The following is a 22707-nucleotide window of genomic DNA, read 5'->3' on the forward strand; positions in this document are numbered from 1 at the left end:
CCCATACACAAAAGTGCCGCTACATAAATATATATCCATACACACACAGCTCTGCTACATCTATGCACACTTCCTACACACACAGCTCTGCTACATCAATACACACATGCACGCGTTACTTGTGTCATGCTCTTCTTCCCTTTTCTTCACTGTCAGTCACGTAACTCAAAGGTACTGGCATAACCTTTGGTCTTTACAAAGACTGTATGGTGGAGGAGGGATCTTTTGGCTCGGTCCTCCACCATTCTATTCAGATGCATTTGTGACCTTAGGACATACCCCTGACCACCTGTGACAGTGGCACAGATCCGTAGACAGGACAGTCCCGCTGGATCCGGGACGATTGGGAGGTATAGTATTACATACAGTATTGTGGTATCACTTATGCACTGTTTGGTGGAATTACATTTATATATATGCAGCTTTTTACATTAAAAAATGTCTAAAATGGGTGTGGGAGACCTAAATAGCTCGTTGCCCAAGTCCTAACTAGCCTTGCGCAGATTTTTTGAATGCTTGAGTTGTATAAATTTGGAAAGTTCTGCTTTGTAGCATAAAAATTCTTCAGCCCAAAGAGCATGACGCAGACCGTCAGTGCTCCGTACACGCGGATGACATATGAGCCAAGTGTGAATCCCGGACCACCCTGGGAATACAGGAATAAAGAGTGTTACCCTCTGCCCGTCACACGCCGACACTCGCATTAAATGCAACGGGTCTGGCGCTGACAGCAGGTCATAACTCTTATAAAATGGACTATTAGGCCCGAGCAGCACGTAAAGCGCCCGCCACCACCCGCCACCGCCACCTCACTACACCAGCTCCGTGTGAAGCTTAGAAGGGTTAAGCTCTTTGGATGGAAGGAAAAAAAAGTGGTTATTGAACGGATAATCCAGCTGCTAAAACTGATAATATAGCGCAGTCAGGACTAAGCCCCGGTTATTATTTGGCTAATGAACGGAACTGGATCGTTATCCACGAACTAATTAAAAAATATTACGTTACGACATCGTGACCTGGATTATGAAGAGGCGGCCGCTGGTGAGATTTAAAAGGGGTTTCTTAGTTTTCATAAGCTCTTATCAAATCTTATTATAAATAAGTTGGGATCTTATATCCAAGAAATCAAATTCAGCAGGCAATTATTATTCAAATGCCCTTGTCAAATCTTCCTTTCCACATAGAAAAACTTAAAAAAAAAAAAAAAATTATGTAAACAAGTTAGTCTCACCCAAGAAACCTAATCAGCATTTATTCCCACAGGGTTATGTTAAAGGATTAAACCTATATTGGATATATTGTTGCATAGAGCTTGGCAATACAAGCACTTTTGCAATTTACTGCTTATTAAAATTTGCAGCCGTTCTTCAGATATTAACACTTCTCTTTTGTTTACAACTCGTTGCCTAGGAGTCCGACCATCGTTGCTGTCTAGCTTGGTCGGTCTCCAAAGCAACAAGCTATAAACAAAAGTGTTTATATCTCAAGAACGGCTGAAAATTTTAAGAAGCAGTAAATTGCAAAATTGCTTGCATTTACAAGCACTATCCGATAATATTTATGTATAAAGATTGGAGAATAACCCTTTAAGTCATTTTTTTGTCTTTACTACACTAGATAAAAGGGCAAATAATATTCCTCCCCTCCCCAGCCTGCCTAGTATTAAGGCCCCTGTACACAGACGAAACCTGTCAATTTCAGAGGGACCGTGATGCCATCTGATGTGTATGGTGGGGGGTCCTCATAACTCTCCCCTGATAAACAATGCCAAGGAAGAGAGAAGGTTCGGATAACTGAAATTTCAATGACTTGGCTTTTTGGAGTTTATCACAAAACCACAGGATAGATGATAAACGTCTGATTGGTTGGGGTCTGGCTAGACCCGAAGACCCGAAAACCCACCAATTCCATAGACAGTAAATAGTAGCATGGTTGCACCTTGCACAATTCACACAGGGCAACTTTGGGATTCACGTTCTCTTGTTTATTGTAAGGGAAAAGGGACAAAAAAATCCAACATGGCCAATCCTCAACAGCACCCAATCCCTATATTCCATCAATTAATCAAATTGTTTAGAAATATGTAGCACAGCCTTAGTTGTGATTGGAGTAACTATCACATTGGACACCAGGGGCTTGGCCATTATTATTTCACCTGTGGAGGTCCAAATTACAGCAACCTGCATTGTTTAACAAGGCACAGCACCATACATGCAGCTGTGGCTGTGCCTGGTTCTATAGCTTTGTCCTATTTACTAAGCTACAGAACCACGCACAGCCACGACATGTACATTTGTCATTAATATAAAGCATCAAGGGATATAACCACAAAGCAAAAAAAAAAAAAAGGAGGCTTTATGAATTCCCATTTTTCCAAGTTGATCATTAATGGTTTCTTATTGGAGTTCTTCCATATAACACTTAAAGAATTAAATTGAATTTGGCCACTTACCTCGGGTGTTGGTTGCCATATCAGCTACTTTCTGAAAGGCATCCAGGAACGCAGCAGCCGCCACCACGGTGGTCCTATAGGAGAGAGGATAATAGTTATTAGACACATACTACTACTCCGATCTCTCGGAAAGCCGGGTGTCGAGCTGGAACAGAGGCAACAAGGGTTGCAACAAAAAAAAATTATTTTTTTCTTGGAAATTTAATCTATTGGCCTAAAGCCAGTAACGGCCACATCGCGGTCAGATTAGCAGAAGCACATAATGGATGGCACCCGGCGTTTCCATATAACAATATGTCTAATTAAATGACAATAGCTTTCACTCGGTCGGAGACACAGCGGGAGGCAACGTCAATAAAATTACAAGATGGAGCTGAGCCCACAGGGAAGAAATAGAGGTCACTGTGAATCTATTCATCTGATGTTCTACAGGGGGTTAATAAAGCCTCGCTATGGGACGGCAGGAGCCACAAAGTGGTTCTGAAGAAGAATATATGGACCACAACCCGGACATCTCACAGCTAAGGAGAACAGTTACTGGAGTAGATGTATGTGCAGTCCTATGTAAATCCAGAGATGGAGTGGTCATCACCGGTTATGGCAAGTGACAGATCGTAAATTCAGCACTATGTGAGCGAGCGTGTAAACGAGCGAGTATAAAAAGAATTATACATATATACAGGCTCGGACTGGCCCACAGCGGGACTGGTGAATCCCCAGGTGGGCCCTCCACACGAGCAGTACTTGGTCCAATACATTTAATTCACTATGTACAAAGGCAGAATCTCATCATTCATCTACCAAACTACCTGGTTTATTATTATACAGAAGCAGAGGTACATTTGTGAATAAGGGGAATGTAATATTTGCATGTAGCTGAACAGTGGCCCCCCCAGTGTCAGTGTTACTGGTGGGCCCTTGCCATCCCAATCTGACATTTTCTAGAGAGAAAAAGATCAAATGTCTGGGACGGTTTAGAGAAAAAAAGGGGGGCTTTATGGATTCTCAAAAGAATCAGCAAAATCAGGAGGGGAAACCGTGTAGAGCAGGGATGGAAATGTGGAGGTCCTGACAAATAAGTGTGGGACTATGGGCAGATGGATATGAGATAGATCGACAGATAAATAAAAAGATAGATGATTAGATAAATGATAGATAGATGATAGATAGATGATAGATAGATATTAGATAGATGATAGACAGATGATAGACAGATGATAGACAGATGATAGACAGATGATAGATAGATGATAGATAGATAGATAATAGATAGATAATAGATAGATAGATGATAGATAGATAGATAATAGATAGATAGATAATAGATAGACTGCTTCCCATTTCCTTTGTCTCCAGATGTATAAGTAATAGGACAGATTTGCCCGTCTTATTTTGTACACCCGCCGGTGTCTGCAGACAGAGGCCGCGGTATTTCCAGGAGACATGGGGGTATGTTTCGCTCTTTGCTCGCTCTCAGGCCGCGCTCTTCTGTTACTATGGAGACAGATCTATCTTTTGTGCAGGCGCTGGGGTTGCTGTGCAGAGAGGATTGCGCATAGGAGACGTCAGCTGCCTCCCTCCTGTCAGCGACCCAGTTTCAGAAAGCACAGACTAGCACTTTCATTGACAAATTGTCACGTCTCGTAGAGCTCAACCTAATGCCGGTCATCCGCCGTCCATCACAGACCGGCAGCGTCTCCTCTGGGTCTTATACTGAGTAGGGAGGTAGAACATTTCTATCAATAGGAGAATATTGATGTCCAGTCATTAGAAGGGGCCAGTGAGGCGCAGCTCCCACATATTTTTCCTTTCTACCACCTGTGACTTGGTGCTGTGCAGGTATTACACTGGTGTGATTGCTGTACAAAAATGGGCAGTAGCGTCCTAATTATAGTGATTGTTGGGGTTCACAAAACTTGGATCCTGGTGATCAGTGATTTAAATGGGTTGTCCACTACTTTGACAGAGTTCATCAATGGGGGGATGGTAGTGCTAACAGAAAAAAACATACAGAACCTCACCATTCCTCCGCACAAATGCTGGTGTTTTACACCAGCCTCCTGGCCTTCTTTTCCTGCGGGGGTTGTCAAGTGACTGGCCACACTGGTCACCTCACACCCCCAATCTGTTAGGGTAGTAATTTATTTAATGGAAACACCCACACGGCCCTATTATTAAACTATGTGAAAGGCTATTGTCACCTCATGCATGGAAATTTGTTTTACCTATGTTAGTGGTAACCTTGAGTTAGTAAAAATGCATTAACTTTCAGGCTGCAATTAGCAGACTGGTCAAAGTTTAAAAATGTTCTCTTATGGGACTGTCTCTTCCAGTAATATAGGTTGGATGTTAGCTATGTATGTCTCTCCCAGCAATATAGGCTGGATGTGAGCCTTGTATCTCTCCCAGTAATATAGGTTGGATATGAGCTCTGTATGTCTCTCCCAGTAATATAGGCAGGATGTGAGCGCTCTGTGTCTCTCTCCTAGTAATATAGACTGGATGTGAGCTCTGTCACTCTCCCAGTAATCTAGGCTGGATGTGAGCTCCGTATGTCTCTCCCAGTAAAATGGCCTCCATCATGTAAATCAAATGGCAGTCTGTCCTAGTCATGTGTCAGGTCGAGCTGCAGTCTGAAAAAACGCAGCTCCTGAGACCTATGTCTCAACTGAAAGAAGACCAGTATCATAAGCACACGTGCCTCCATGTGCTAAGGAGAACTGTGTGCCAAGAGAAAAAAGACGGATTTTGGTAAGACCTTACCTGTAAAATCCTTTTCAGCGAAGGAAGGAAGGGAGACACAGTCATTACTAGTGGGTAGGCGGAGCCCACATAGGATAGAAACACCTCAGATTAAAAAAGAGTGTTGTCCGGCCCCTCCAGCTTGGGCTCCTCCTACTCCAGCTCTCCAGTCCGTACACAAGCTAAGGAAGAGCAAATATCACCAGCGGAGCAACATAACCCCTTCTGAAGAACTTCAGAGAAAAAACAAGAGACAGGTTATGCATATAACAGAAAAACCACACAGTCCCAGGTACTACTCACTGGACCTGACCACTGCGATGAGCTGGCAATGCTGGAACAGAGCCTTAGCGCGCCGACCTCAGCCCAGATAATCGCTATCAGAGAAGGGTCACGCTGCATCTGAAAACACAACAACACACTTCTGCCATGGGAGGGAGCTGTGTCTCCCTTCCTTCCTTCGCTGAAAAGGATTTTACAGGTAAGGTCTTACCAAAATCCGTCTTTCAGCAGCAGATGGAAGGAAGGGAGACACAGACATTACTAGTGGGACGTCCCAAAGCAGTCCAAAAATTAAGGGAGGGAAAAAACCAACAGAGGCAGAATCCCAACAACCTAGAAAAATGCGCAACTAGCGCTAAATACAAGTTAACGATAACTTAAACTACAGCCGCCTGCAGGACCCTACGTCCTAAGGCTGCATCAGCGGAAGCACTGACGTCCACCTTATAAAACTTTGTAAAAGTGTGGACGGAGCGCCAGGTAGCCGCCCGGCAGAGTTGAGCTGCCGAGGCCCCTTGATGAAAAGCCCACGACGAACCCACAGCTCTCGTGGAGTGAGCTCGAATCTTAATTGGACAAGATTCGCCCTTGAGTCGGTAAGCCTCTAAAATGGCCGACCGAATCCATCGAGCTATAGTGTCCTTGGAAGCTCGTTGACCACGCCGACGACCTGCTGGAATCACAAACAGAGAGTCCGATTTCCGAAAACCTTGAGTAATAGACAAATAGAACTTCAAAGCCCGCACTAAATCCAATGAGTGCAAGGCCCGTTCCTTCGCATTCCTCGGTTCCGGACAGAGCGAGGGCAACACAATATCCTGGTTAACATGAAATTGGGACACCACCTTAGGTAGAAAGTCGCCCCGTGTGCGAAGCACCACGCGATCCGGGAGAAACTCCAGAAAAGGAGGCGAGCAAGAAAGAGCCGCCAGTTCAGAAACCCTTCTCAAAGAGGTGACTGCCACTAAAAAGGCAACCTTCCAAGAAAGCAAAGAAAGGCTAACGGAGTCCATAGGCTCAAAAGGCCCATGTTGAAGAGCCTCCAAGACCAGATTGAGCCGCCAAGGGGACACAAGCGCCTTCCGCGGCGGAAACTGACGGGTTACCCCGCGAAAAAAGGAACGAACGTCCCTACGCGAGGCGATAGCCTTCCGAAACAGCAATGACAAAGCAGAAACCTGACCCCTCAGAGTGCTAACTGCCAAACCCTTGTCCAAGCCATACTGCAAAAAGGCCAACAAATTGGGAATGGAAAAAATCCTCGGGTTCCTTGAAGAACCCGAACACCATGAAAAGAAGGCCTCCCAAGTCTTGTGATAGATCCTAGTAGTGGCAGGACCCCTGGCAGCTCGCAGAGTGGCAATGACTTCGGCTGAAAAACCTTGACGAGTCAAGATTTCGGTCTCAAGAGCCACGCCGTCAAACGCAGAGACTTCACGTCCGGATGACGAACGGGCCCTTGGGTTAACAGGTCCGGGCGAAGAGGGAGAGGAAGTGGAGGCGCAGCCAGAAGCGACACCAGCGTCGAGAACCACGTCCTCCTTGGCCAGTCTGGGGCTACTAACATAGCCGGGACTCTTTCCAGTCTGATCCGACGCAACACCAGAGGAAGTAAGGATATCGGCGGGAACACATAGATTAGCTCGAATTGGTCCCACGGAGCCACCAGAGCATCCACCGCCACAGCCTTCGGGTCCTTGTACCTGGACATGAACGTCGGTAACTTGGTGTTGAACCTTGATGCCATCAAATCCACTTGAGGAGTTCCCCAACGAGAGCACAGCTGTGCAAAAATTTCTGGGTGAAGACTCCATTCTCCGGGATCCACCTTCTCGCGACTGAGGAAGTCCACCGTGATATTCTGAACTCCCGGAATGTGAATCGCAGAGATGGCTGGCACCTTGGCCTCGGCCCATACCAGGATCCGAGACACTTCCATTATGAGCCTGGAGCTCCTCGTTCCACCTTGATGGTTGATATACGCGACCGCCGTCGCGTTGTCTGTCTGCACTCGGACTGGCAGACCGTTTAAAGGGACCGTCCAGTGTTGGAGGCAAAGGAAAATCGCCCTCAATTCCAGGATGTTGATCGGCAGGACAGACTCTTCCGACGACCATACTCCCTGAATTCAGAGATCGTTCCAGACACCCCCCCAGCCTGACAGGCTGGCATCGGTGGTTATGACCGACCACCTCGGAAGGAGGAAGGACTTCCCCAGGGATAACGCTTCCGGACGTAACCACCATTCCAGAGACTCTCGCACCCTGTGGGAGATGATGACACTGCGATCCAGCGAAGCCTGTGATCGATCCCAACGGTTCAGAATGAGCATTTGGAGAGTCCTGGAATGAAATTGGGCAAACGGAAGTGCCTCCATTGACGCCACCATCAAACCCAAAAGGCGCATACACCTTCGAAGGGACATTGCTGTCGAAGACTTCATAACCTGTACATGTCGAAGAAAACTTGCTTGCTTGTCTGGAGGCAGGGACACCACTGCTCGTACCGTGTCGAAATGCATCCCCAAAAGCAGGATTGACTGCGACGGTTCCAGAGACGACTTCTTCCAATTGACCAGCCACCCGAAGTCCTCCAGGAGCTGAAGGGATAGATTGCGAGCCGTCACCGCCTCCTCCTTTGAGGACGCCACAATCAAAAGGTCGTCCAGGTAGGGAAGAACCGTAACCCCCTGTCTTCGAAGGATCGCCATGAGAGGTGCCAGAATTTTTGTAAAAACTCTGGGCGCCGAGGCCAACCCGAATGGTAGGGCCACAAACTGGAAATGGTCCTGACCTATGGCAAAACGAAGGAAGCGTTGGTGGGCCCTTCCGACGGGAACATGCAAATAAGCGTCGCGAATGTCGATTGACACCAAAAAGTCGTTCTGTGACAGGGCCGCCACAACCGAGCGAAGCGACTCCATGCGGAATTTCCGGGTGCGGACATGCCGATTCAATCTTTTGAGATCCAGAATGGGGCGAAATTTGTCCTCCTTTTTGGGGACCACAAAGAGGTTTGAATAAAACCCTCTTCCCCGGTCCTCCGGCGGAACCGGTACCACCACACCCTTCAGCAGAAGGGAATCGACCTCCTGCCGTAGAGCGGCAACTAGCTCGGGCTCTGACGGAATGCGAGATCGGCAAAACCTGTCCGGGGGTCGAGAAAGAAACTCTATGAAGTAGCCTGCTGACACAACCCGCGTCACCCAGGCGTCCGAAACGCGGGACGCCCAAGTCGATTCGAATTGGAGCAGGCGACCCCCCATTCGAGAGCCCTCCAGTGAAAACCTGGCGTCAGTCCGCCTTAGCGGGCTTTTTGTCAGCTTCCCGCTTGTCTTGACGGAAGCTCTGTTTCCAGGGAGTGCGGGATTTCTGAGAAGCCTTTTTTCCTGAAAAAGAGGGACGACCCGATCCCCAAGAGGGCTGACCGGACTGTCCCCTGGACCGAAAGGGCCGCCGACTACTACCGGCACTAGGCCTGCCCGACGCAGAAGCCACAGTTCTTCGCTGTGGTAAGGCCGCTTCTTTTGCCTTTGCCTTGACAATCAGCTCCGTGAGGTCAGATCCAAATAACTGACCACCCTTGTAAGCTAAAGATAGCAAACCTTGCTTGGAAACCGCGTCCCCGGTCCACTGTCTGAGCCACAGTGCTCTTCTGACTGTGACCGCCGAGGATTGCGCCCTGGACAGCAGTGACGCGGTATCCAAACCTGCATCACTGCCATATCGGGCCGCATCCTCCAACAACTTGAAAAGCCCATCCACCTCGGATAGCGGGGATCCATCCTGCCACGCCGTCCGTAGACGGTCCAACCAGCTTAGGGAAGCTTTACAAGCACACATGGATCCTAGTACCGCTCTGAATCCATGACCCGCGGCCTCGTAGATGGATTTCGCCGCCATCTCCGTTTTTCTGTCCAGCGGATCCTGCAGACTCGCCTTCCCTTTAACAGGCAGTAATGAGGATTTGCTAAGCTGGGATAAAGGGACATCCACTTCAGGAGAAGGAATCCAATTATCAATCAACTCCGTGGAACACGGATACAGTGCCTCAAAAAACCGTGTCCCCTGAAAACGTTTATCTGGACACAGGCGTTCCTTCTCCACTGCCCCATTAAGCTCATCCAGAGATGGTAATGCCAAGCGCGACCTATGCGACTCCTGAAACATCCGGGCCGACTTACCAGGACGTCTAGTTACCTCCTCCGGAAACTGTAACGCCTCCCTCATGGCTCCAATAAAAGCCTCTGCACGGCCCAAAAAAAGAGGCAGAGTGCCCCTGCCGATCCTCCTTATCCGAATCGGACATCTCCCCATCTGAGCTTGAAGGGGAACCCTCCATAACAGAGATCTCCGAGTCGCTGCGCGGGGAGGGCAGTACCGGCCTGTGGCGCTTCCTGCCATGAGAGGATCTAGCTGACACCCAATAACCTAGAAGGTCAGACAGGCCATCAATAGAACGAGTGAGGGCCTCCATTTTGACCACTGCCCCATCACCGAAGCCCCCGACCGCTGCGCTTGACGCCGTCGAGGACTCCTGCGTGTCAGACACGTGAGACTGATCCTGTAGCGGACCTGGGAGACGGTCCGCACCTCCTGGACCCTGATCTGACATGCCCTCACACAGTATATGGCAGGTTAAGCCTGTCAGTAAGTAGGACAGTGTGGTTTCTTAAAAGAAAGCTGAAGGGTTAAAACTCTTAAATAGAGAGCTACCCCAGCTGACCCCCAATTAAGGGATAACCGCCTAATAAGGGGTTAATGTCGCAGACTCCCCACAACCTCTGTGAAATGAAAAGGATGTGCGAGCCCCAGACAAAAAAAGGAACCTCTATATGAGGTAATAGCTGCAGGACAGCACAGTCTGCCACCTTATTGTGCCTCAGAAAGGTGCCCTGCGCTGAGGGGGTGAGGGGTTAAGCTTCTGCCCTGACAGGCAGAAGCGACTCACCCAGCTGGCCGCGGTGCAGTGTTCCTTCGGTCTGTCGGGAGGAGAGGAGAGTGAGGAGCCCGATGGAAGCCGTTCAGTAATGGCCGCCGCGCTGTGAGGAGAGAGAAGCCGGAAGAGGAGGGGCAGGAGAAAGCGTGCGCTCAGAGCGCTTCCTGCCCGCGAAAGACCGGGAAGGCGCGAAGCCACGCCCCCCGCCGGCTTCAAAAAAAGCGCGCGCGACTCCTCCGCTCTCCGCTCCTGCCCTGCTTCCATGTCCTGCAGGCATCCACCTGCGGACAAAAAAACACAAGTCACCACCTGAATACATGTAGCAGCGGCTGCCGCAGCAGCCGCTGAAGCACTCAAAACACATTAACATGCTGAGTACTCACCCAGCTGAGCGCCACAGGGACCCCCAGGGATTTGTGGCGCTGTGCCCAAGCTTCCCCCCAGGGCGGAGAACGCAGTGACCCCAGATGCGCGGTTTGCGTCCCCGCCAGGGAAGCATCCCTCATCCCCCGGGGCCGGCAGGGTTCTGCAGGGACCTCTCTCAAAGGGTAATGCAGATCCGCCAAGGGAGGGGTGGGGGTCCAGCAGCGCTGAGACCCCTGAGACCTCAAGACCACGGGGGTCCAAGTCTCTGTCCGATAAAAATAAAAAAAAAAATTTCTGAGGAGCTGCTTCCAGCAGCGACCATCCTCTGTGACCTCAAATTTTAGACTGGAGAGCTGGAGTAGGAGGAGCCCAAGCTGGAGGGGCCGGACAACACTCTTTTTTAATCTGAGGTGTTCTATCCTATGTGGGCTCCGCCTACCCACTAGTAATGACTGTGTCTCCCTTCCTTCCATCTGCTGCTGAAATAAATGTTTTCCTTGGCTGACTGAGCGCACAGGATTTTTTTCTCCATCCTCTTTCCTCCATGTCCAGTTGGTCAAGCCAAGAAGGGCTGTGACAGGAGAAGAAATAAATCTCCTCTCCTGTCACAGCCCTTCTCCAGCCTCTCCAGTATGTTCGGTATTCTTACAATACAGCTCAGTGGCGTACTGCTAATGACGGCAGTTTACGCGGCCGCTATGGGGCCCATGAGTCAGTGGGGCCCGATGCAAATGTCTGCACCGCCCGTTTCCCGCCAAATTGCACTTGCATTGCACCTTTAAATGTATCAGCATCCAGGATGCCTCTACAGTTGAAGGCAATGATGGAACAGGAAGCAGTCAGCTCCTTCCTCCATCATTCTCCCTCTGCATCTGAGCTCTGAAGTCTCAGCGCAGCAGGCGTGATACACATGCTACGGAGACAAAAGCAGTGGGGGAACAAGGAAAGAGAGATATATATATATATTTTAATCAATGGGTATATTGTGGGAGCCATTATACTATATGGAGGGCTATGTGGGGGCCATTATACTATATGGAGGGCTATGTGAGGGCCATTATACTATATGGAGGGCTATGTGGGGGGCCATTATACTATATGGAGGGCTATGTGAGGGCCATTATACTATATGGAGGGCTATGTGGGGGGCCATTATACTATATGGAGGGCTATGTGGGGCCATTATACTAGATGGAGGGCTATGTGGGGCCCATTATACTAGATGGAGGGCTATGTGGGACCCATTATACTAGATGGAGGACTATGTGGGGCCCATTACACTAGATGGAGGTCTATGTGAGGCCCATTATACTAGATGGAGGGCTATGTGGGGCCCATTATTCTGTATGTAGGACTATGTGGGGCCCATTATACTATACGGAGGGCTATTTGAAAGCCATTATACTGTTTGGAGGGCTAGTGGGGGCCATTATACTGTGAGCAATTATAGAGTGTAGAGGTTTGTATGAAGTACACCATACTTTGTGGGGGATTGTGTGGTGGCCATTATGCTGCTTGAAGGGCTGTGTGGGGGCCATTATACTGTTTGGAGGGCTGTGAGGGGGCAATCATATTGCGTGGAGGGGTGTATTGGAGGTCTCCATTGAGGCATCATACTGTGTTAAGCTCACTATACTTTGCTGGGGGGAGGGGTTTGGGGGGGGGTACAGTAGGGCCATCATACCGTGCGTGTGGATTGTACTGTGGGGGTAGCATAATGTGTTTGGGGAGCACTTTTGCTGGCACCATACTTTATGGGGGCAATGAAAAGGGAATCTGATTCTTCAACAGGTGGAAAATTACTTTGTAACAGCTGCAAGGTTGTGAGATATGCTCTTCTGTAACCCCAACAAATATAAATTTTTTGTTTTTATTGGGGGGGGGGGGATTTAGAACTTCTGCTATGGGGACCCATGATTTTTTTCAAAACCCCTGATACAGCTCCTCTGTCAGATGAAACACAGATCTTGAATACACTTATAAAATGACGTTACTTAGTGCACATACTGGTGCACTAAGTAACGTGGTGGGATCCTAAACCAAATAATTATGAGTGCCCGGGCCAAAAGTCTACAAACTTAAAGGGCAGGATGTTAGGGGTGAATGAAACATATTAAACTTTATGGTTGCACAGACAATTTGGGTAAAAACAAGAAACATATATAGTTATATATACACACGCACACACAAGGTCTCGCTGCAAATTTCAGCAGGAATTTTGGTGTGGACGTCTCGATTATTCATATTTTTTGTTACTTTTTCCAGACTACTCACCTGAGCTGTGACTGCAGTTTTCCAGCTTTATTAATAAAATCTTCCCAAACTGGGTAACTTCCCTAAAAGGGACAAACAAATAAAATATATTACTGATCATGCAATGTATTTTATAGGTTAACTGAGTTATTTTAATGTTGCTTTCTTCATTGTCAACGACCAATGGTGATCATTGGTCTGGATGTGATCGGAGAAAGCTCAAAACAGGCAGAAAACAGGCAGAATACTGATTTGAATAGGAGGCGGATGTGCAGTACCTTGCGGCGGCCACTACCAGAAGATGGCTAGCTCCGCAAGTGAGTAATCCCGGCCGGCGGCTGCCGCCGATGCCGATAGCAGCTGATTGGTGGGGGTGCCGGATATCGGACACCAACTGATCAAGGATAGGTCATCAATGAAAAAGTAGTGGACCACCTCTTTAATATTGGGAAGATTAAAACAGGCCCAAAAGGAATAGACACAGTCCACAGACATAGACGGTGCTGTCTCTATAAAGAAGCAGTCATGTTTTCTAATGTCATAAAACCCTTGTAAGGACATTATGTGATTACTATACAGATCTGAACATTGCAATCAATGCAGCAGGAAACTTCAGTCCTGCTGTTCAAACTTTTAAAGGTGTTGTCTCATCATGTTGTTAATAAGGGGTGGTCTCCCCCAAAGCAAGGGTGGCTCTCACTTTAGCAGACCTCACACAGATCCAGCTTCTGCAGTGGAAACGTATGGCCTGAGGAATCCTTAGCTAATCCAAGAGTTGAACACTGGAGAGATAGGTCTTTTTTTAAAGGGATTGTAATTTTCCATTAATACATCATTTTTTTTTACCTGGTATAAATGCCGCTGTTCTCCTGAATCCGGCGATGTTTTTGTTTTGTTCCAGCGCCTCTCCATTCTGGAGATATGGCTCTTTTTTCCTAGTATGTAAATCTGGTCTTGTTAGCGAAGCGGGTGTGGTCCTCATGAACACGCCCACAGAGAAGAGTTGAGGACCACTCCCACTTTGCTAACCAGACTAAATTTACATGCCGAAAAGAAAGGTCCATATCTCTGGAACGGAGAGGCGCAGGAACAAAAGAAAAACATTGCAGGATTCAGGAGAACGGTGGTTTTCACACCAAGTAAAAAAAAATATATATATATTTATGGCAAATAGAGACCTTTAACAACAAAAAAACATAATGAACCTTGTACCATCCAAAGTATCTACACCAGCATTTGGGGATGGCTGACAGTTGTGAAATCCGATAACCTGGCATCAAAGTATATTACTACATCTTCGGTTTCTGAGACTTGTACATACACAGTTGCGTGTAGTTCTGTTCTAGGAGCAATTTCAGATTTATTGTTTCCCTTAAAATGGAGTCTTTCACAGACAGGTCCCAAAGAGTGGAAGACCTGGGAACGAGTTAGTGATAGGGGGAATCATCAGCCTCCAAAAACATTCCCACTCAATGGCCTTTTAAAAGAAATTTTATCCACCTCATCATCGGAGTAATTCACATTGCCTCTTTGTGAAGCTCGGGCTTCTTTCATTACTGAAGAAAAAAAATTACCAGGATTAATTCAAAGGTCGGAGCGAACCTCTCTGCGCGATAACAGATTGTTCTGTGAACCTGGAACAATGGCGGCTTTCTGTCTGACAGCAACCGGTCGTCCCTGAATGACAGTTCACTCATGGATTATACATTTCACCCTGACATTTTCACAAAGATGAAACTGAACTCTCAAAAAAAAAAAAAAGTACCTTATTAACCACCAATTTTTTGTCCAAGAAGGTAAGTGTTTGTTAAAGGGGTTGTCCACCTCTGAGGACAATTTTTGTTTACTTAAACGCATGAATCTGGGACTAAAAATCATTTTTCAGTTGAGTTTCATAAAAAAAAATTGCACCATTTTGCTTTTATAAACTCTTTCCTGCAGTTTATTTAAAGGAGCTCGGAAAAAGGCAGATAAAAGTTAGAACATTTCCCATTGGACTGTCAGAACGAGCTCACTGACATACTCTCAGTTTACCCTTTCTGCAGCCAGCAACATCATGGCTATTGAAGACAAATGGTGCAACATTTTTAATGAAACCAAATTACAAAAATGATGCTAAGCAAAAAACACATGTATTTAAGTGATAAAAAAATATTCCCAAAAGTGGACAACGTCTTTAAAGGTCCATCATGACACGGAGGTGGACACAATGCATTGTATGGTTCTCTGTTGGGTCACCAGCTCATAGACATTGGCAACAAGACACTATTAATGCGATTTAATTTTCATAGCTTCAGCAACAAGTGTGGATGAAGTAAGTATCAAATATTATCCCCAAACTGGTCAAAATGTCCATTTCTAGAATTCTGGCACCGTAGTGGCCTTGTGAAAACCAGATTGTCAGGACTTTGCAAGATGCTCCCCTAAATGAATCATAAAAGGGTCTTTAAATAAATTACCAAAAAACTTACAAATGGTTTTGGATCTGGATCGAAATTCAAAAACATGATGCAATTTCACCAAGTTCCTTACTTAAATGTCTCCTGGCCTGAAGGAATCTTCCTCAGAATCTAAAGACACCTGCATGAGCGATAGGGAACAATAAACCCACAAAGGGCACCCTAAGTTGTTTCAATTTCGCTTCTCACATTGTGATTTGCACTTTTTTCAAACTTTGTGAAATTCCCCAACATTTTTTGTGACAAAAGTGGATTCCATAATACCATTTCTTGGGGAATCTGAACATTCAAAAAATAGACTATGGCAATATTGTCTAGGTAGATCTATTAATATATATATTGATGATATGCTGTCCTCTCTTACTATAATATATACAGTGTATACACATTTTTGAGCCAGACACACGACACACATCCAGCTGAAATATGTGTTGGCATCAGCGAGCCGCCCTCCCACCCAGGCACATGATCGTTACGCCCCTATTAAGACTTGAAGGTCGTTCAATCTGGAAAATTGCTAGAACCTTAAAGTTATTCAATACGCAGTCATGAAAACCATCAATCTCTATGATGAAACTGGATCTCATGAGAATTGCTCAGGAAAGGAAGAAAAATAATTACCTCTGCTGCAGAGGATAAGCTCATCAGAGTTACCAGCTTCAGATATTACAAATTGACAGCACCTCAGATAATAGCCCTCATAAATGATAGATCCAGTACCAATAGCATCTCAATATCAACTGTCCAGAGGAGATTGCGAGAAGCAGGCCACTATTGTTGAAAGAAGCCACTACTGAGAACTGCAAATAAAAACTTTTTGGGCCAAGCAACACAAGGACTGGACATTAGATCAGGGGAAACCTGTACTGTGGTCTCAGGGGTCAAAATGTTACATTCTTGGTACCAAATGCCATGTCTTTTTGAGAAACAAAAAAGGTAAGCGGATGGTTTCTAAAATGTCCTCACCAGGAAGCATGGAGGAGGAGGTACGATGGTATGGGGGCGCTTTGCTGGTGACACTATTGGCGATTTATTCCAAATTCAAGGATCACTTCTCCAACATGGAGAGAACAGCGAACTATAGCTACATGCAGAAAACATCTGGTTTGGACTTAGTGGGACCATCATTCGTGTTGCAACAGAACAATGACCCAAAACACATCCCCAGGATGTATAAGGGCTATGTGACCATGAAGGAGAGGGACGGTGGTTGTGTCAGATTACATGGTCTCCACAATTACCCAATCTCAACTCAGTAATTTTGGTTTGGGAACAGTTGGACGCAGAGTGAAGGCAAAGTAGCCAACAAGAGCTCAGCACCTCCATGAACTTCAACAGGACTGTTGGAAGCAATTCCAGGTGACGACCTGATGAAGCTACTGAGAAAAGGCCAAGGGGGTGTAAAGCCATCATCAGAGTAAAATTGAGGAATCTAAGGTTTAACACGTATTCTTGTTTGTTTCACGTGTTTCTTTACTCCGTGTTTCCATTCGTGTTTCCTTCGTGGTTTTGCTGCCTTCAGTCTGAATCTACAATTGTGCACATTCCAATAAGAACAAGGAAAACCATTATATGAACATGTTTCCAAACTTTTACCGATACGTGCATATATATAACATTTCAAGATAATAATAATAATTTGTGCAACCTATATATCAGGAAGTGAGAAAATGAATCTGGTCTCGCTGAAGGTACACGGTTATGGCACACAAATAGCTAAGGGTCATTTACACTGTTAAATAAAGCAAAGAAAGACACTGACATTTCACGCTAGGAAAAAAAGAAACACACCCTAGCCGGTAGCAACAAACACAGCGTGTCCTAGGTGTGACGGATTCACAGCAAGCCAAGTGCGTCGTGAATCACAACTAAATCTAAAAAAAGGATCAAAAAGACATTTTTAGGCAATTTTTTGTTGTTGGATATGACGCATGAGATTGCAGTAAAGCCAAGTACAGTGAAAAAATGAGGGGCCAGTTGGACCACTTGAAAAATTATGTTGTTTTTTTACTAGGCTGTCAATTACATCCTTTATATATATGTCAATAGAAAGGAACCGAAAGAGGTAAAACACTAAAAAATATGGCCAAAAAGTCCACAGATCTGTACGGCATTGAGAAGAGCAATTAGTAAACATCTTACAAGACCAGGACATAGTAGAAAACCCACAAAGTTCAGATCCTTTAACCACCACAAGGGCTGGTGCCCAGCCATAGTACTACATGGGTAATAAAAAAAAAAGCCCTACTGTGACATAATACTGCCATCTCTAATCCATATTCATGGACCTTCCCCATCTCGAAGCCCTTGATGTTAAGGACCTTCATATGACCAATTGACACGAGAAGATTGTGGCAAGAGATCAACCAACTAAAATATTGCCGCTGAGCGAGTGCTCAAATCCATCATCAGCGAGAACTCAAGACCAAAGGATCAGAACTACAATGGGATCAGATCTGGGTTTGTACTATGTTCCAAAAACCTGAAACCCCTTTGAGATGTTGTTCACCCAAAAATTGCACTGAAATCTAGAAGGTTGGTGCTCTCAAAGAAGATGATCAACAAATGGAAATGGGTTACAGGTGTGCACAAATGGGTCATCTTCTGGAATAGGTGAAATTTCACTCTACATTATCCAAATATCAGTTCCTCCGATGAGTGGCATCCACACAACATGATGAGGAAGGGCTGATGCAACCTCAAATTTAAGGCTATGTGCCCACGTTGCAGAAATGAAGAAGAAAATTTCTGTTTCATTTCTGCAATTAAAAACACATGCGGAATTCCGCACGCGTTTATCGCGCGATTTCCACATGCGGAATTGCCTTGCGTTTTTTAATGCATTGCAAAAGGCAATTCCGCTTGCGGAAACGCAAAATTAATTAACATGCTGCGGAAAAATCCGCAGCAAGTGCATAGAACTTGCGGAATCCCCTTTGGGACCATGGGGTGCGGATTACCTAGCGTTTAACAAGCGTTTACGCTGCGGAAATTCCGCAGCATAAAAGCTTGAAAAACACTACGTGGGCACCCAGCCTAAAGGATTTGGGTATATCGCACAGTGCTTGTAATTACAATCAACTTTACAATTTATTGCTTATTACAATTTTCAGCCGTTATTGAGATATAAACACTTTTCTTCTGTTTACAGCTCGTTACCTTGGAAACCGACCACCGCTGCTGCTAGACAGGAGAACACAGTGCTTACAAGCGCTTTTCCACGAAACTTGTAATAACTGTTTTGAAGCTGGCCAGGATCACAGGAGCCTCCAAATCCCTCCACCTAATCCTGGCCAGCTTCAACACAGTGATTACAAACTAGACAGCAGCGGTGGTCGGTCTCCTAGGAAACAAGCTTTAAAGAAAAGAGAATTTGTTAATATCTCAAGAACGGCTGCAAATTTAAACATGCAGTAAATTACAAATGTGACTGCTTTTACAAGCACTATGCGACTATATATACACATCTATGAGGATAGGAATAACCCTTTAAAGGACACCCATATTACGCTTACACCAGAAATAAGATCATCTGCAAAAAGTTTCTTAGTGCAGTCATTAGATTCCTCAAAGAAAAAGTGAAAAGCAGTCTGTCATTACAAACTGACAGTATAAACTAAAAAAAAATCTAACTTTTAGTGATCTAATCACTGCATCTCTTCTGCAGAAAAGGAAGTTTAATCAAATATGCAAATAAGGTGTTTAATGCACCTTTGGGGTGGCCGAGCTGCTAAGCACACTGTTTCGCACGGTTTTGCATGCTCCGCCTCTCATTGATGATTGACAACGCTGGAGAGAACATTCTCTACAGAAAAAGCTCAGGCAAGCCAGTGGTGCCAATCAACAGTGAAGAAGGCGGGACATGCAAATCCAGTGGGCGGAGCAGTGCACCGAGACTCTTGGCCACACCAAGGGTGCGCCGAACTCCCTAATTGGCATATTTGATTAAACTTCATTTTCTGCAAATCAGAGGCAGAAAGTTTTATAAGGTTTATATCCCCTATAAAGCTATGCGCTTATTTTATAATGCCAATTTGAGCAGTATGGGTACCTATCCGACCCTGGGCATACCCCCTGCTTCCCTACTAACGTGACTACTGCACAAAATTTCCATAATGCATGTATTCAAAATGTCCATATTACAGACAGGCCCGGCAAGTAATTACAATGACTGCCTGTCTGTAAACATTTGCTCAATGTGCACCATGCCCTGCTGCACACAATTCTCCGCACAGTCGATTTAGCATAGTAAACATGGCAGTCATGGGACAGTGAGACTCAGGGAGGCGCAGGCGGAGAAATCTTAAATTAAACCCATTCCACACTATTACATACTGCAATGTTGTAGCTATTCACAATAAATTGATAAAAGAAAAAGCAGAACAATTGGTGCAAATAGCTCAGTTACAGCTCAATGTTCTACAGGCCAATGGCACAGCGAAGGACGCAGACGTCCAGAGCAATAAAGAAGCTTGACAAATATTTTAACTCGACTTGAGAACATGAACAGACCCCTCCTTACCAGACAGAGCCGGCATCAGGAGATTGTAGGTCACCATCTTTATACATTTTTCTTTGTTCTTCATCATGCAGAAACCAGCAATTGTATTAATGGATATAATGGAAAGATAAGTAGTTAACAAAATATTCCAGACACTAGTGATGAGTATGTCAATGATACAGTGAATAATCCTAAGAATAAATGCTCCTACATACAAGAATATAACTACTATAATACTGCCCCCTATGTACAAGAATATAACTACTATAATACTGCTCCTATGTACAAGAATATAACTACTATAATACTGCTCCTATGTACAAGAATATAACTACTATAATACTGCTCCTATGTACAAGAATATAACTACTATAATACTGCTCCCTATGTACAAGAATATAACTACTATAATACTGCTCCCTATGTACAAGAATATAACTACTATAATACTGCTCCTATGTACAAGAATATAACTACTATAATACTGCTCCTATGTACAAGAATATAACTACTATAATACTGCTCCTATGTACAGAAATATAACTACTATAATACTGCCCCCTATGTACAAGAATATAACTACTATAATACTGCTCCTATGTACAAGAATATAACTACTATAATACTGCCCCCTATATACAAGAATATACCTACTATAATATTGTCCCCTATGTACAAGAATATACCTACTATAATATTGTCCCCTATGTACAAGAATATACCTACTATAATATTGTCCCCTATGTACAAGAATATACCTACTATAATATTGTCCCCTATGTACAAGAACATAACTACTATAATACTGCCCCCTATGTACAAGAATCTAACTACTATAATACTGCCCCCTATGTACAAGAATCTAACTACTATAATACTGCCCCCTATGTACAAGAATATAACTACTATAATACTGCTCCTATGTACAAGAATATAACTACTATAATACTGCCCCCTATATACAAGAATATACCTACTATAATATTGTCCCCTATGTACAAGAATATAACTACTATAATACTGCTCCTATGTACAAGAATATAACTACTATAATACTGCCCCCTATATACAAGAATATACCTACTATAATATTGTCCCCTATGTACAAGAACATAACTACTATAATACTGCCCCCTATGTACAAGAATATAACTACTATAATACTGCCCCCTATGTACAAGAATATAACTACTATAATACTGCCCCTATGTACAAGAATATAACTACTGTAATACTGCCCCTATGTACAAGAACATAACTACTATAATACTGCCCCCTATGTACAAGAATATAACTACTATAATACTGCCCCTTATGTACAAGAATATAACTACTATAATACTGCCCCCTATGTACAAGAATATAACTACTATAATACTGCTCCTATGTACAAGAATATAACTACTATAATACTGCCCCCTATGTACAAGAATCTAACTACTATAATACTGCCCCCTATGTACAAGAATATAACTACTATAATACTGTTCCTATGTACAAGAATATAACTACTATAATACTGCCCCCTATATACAAGAATATACCTACTATAATATTGTCCCCTATGTACAAGAACATAACTACTATAATACTGCCCCCTATGTACAAGAATATAACTACTATAATACTGCCCCCTATGTACAAGAATATAACTACTATAATACTGCCCCTATGTACAAGAATATAACTACTGTAATACTGCCCCTATGTACAACATACCTACTATAATACTGTCCCCTAAGTACAAGAACATAACTACTATAATAGTGCCCCCTATGTACAAGAATATAACTACTATAATACTGACCCTATGTACAAGAATATAACTACTGTAATACTGCCCCTATGTACAAGAACATAACTACTATAATACTGCTCCTATGTACAAGAATATAACTACTATAATACTGCTCCTATGTACACGAATATAACTACTATAATACTGCCCCTATGTACAAGAATATAACTACTATAATACTGCCCCCTATGTACAAGAATATAACTACTATAATACTGCCCCCTATGTACAAGAATATAACTACTATAATACTGCCCCTTATGTACAAGAATATAACTACTATAATACTGCCCCCTATGTACAAGAATATAACTACTATAATACTGCCCCTATGTACAAGAATATAACTACTATAATACTGCTCCTATGTACAAGAATATAACTACTATAATACTGCTCCTATGTACAAGAATATAACTACTATAATACCGCCCCCTATGTACAAGAACATAACTACTATAATACCGCCCCCTATGTACAAGAACATAACTACTATAATACTGCTCCTATGTGCAAGAACATAACTACTATAATACTGCCCCTATGTACAAGAATATAACTACTATAATACTGCCCCCTATGTACAAGAATATAAATACTATAATACTGCCCCCTATGTACAAGAATATAACTACTATAATACTGCCCCCTATGTACAAGAATATAAATACTATAATACTGCCCCCTATGTACAAGAATATAACTACTATAATACTGCACCCTATGTACAAGAATATAACTACTATAATACTGCTCCTATGTACAAGAATATAACTACTATAATACTGCCCCCTATGTACAAGAATATAACTACTATAATACTGCCCCCTATGTACAAGAATATAAGTGCTATACTGCTCCTAATAAAGAAGAGAATGTTTGTACGGAGAATTTCTGTATAAAGTATAATTACAAT

At 44.2% G+C, this 22707-nt stretch overlaps 1 protein-coding gene across 6 annotated transcripts in view; it reads right to left on the reverse strand.

Annotated features, from left to right (window-relative positions):
* The window catches only part of MTSS1 (MTSS I-BAR domain containing 1), a 129992-nt gene that overhangs the window by 96722 nt on the left and 10563 nt on the right, over positions 1-22707 (reverse strand). For all 6 annotated transcript variants that reach the window (XM_073679870.1, XM_073679869.1, XM_073679873.1 and 3 more), the window contains exons 2-3: positions 13055-13116; positions 2453-2526 (exon numbers count right to left, since the gene is read on the reverse strand). In XM_073679870.1, coding sequence (XP_073535971.1) covers positions 2453-2526; positions 13055-13116 — 136 coding nt within the window. The remainder of the gene's footprint in view (positions 1-2452; positions 2527-13054; positions 13117-22707) is intronic.

Source organism: Phyllobates terribilis, unplaced genomic scaffold, assembly GCF_046119375.1.
Source record: "Phyllobates terribilis strain yellow unplaced genomic scaffold, ASM4611937v1 Scaffold_4__5_contigs__length_816908805, whole genome shotgun sequence".
In the NCBI taxonomy this organism is placed as follows: Eukaryota; Metazoa; Chordata; class Amphibia; order Anura; family Dendrobatidae; genus Phyllobates; species Phyllobates terribilis.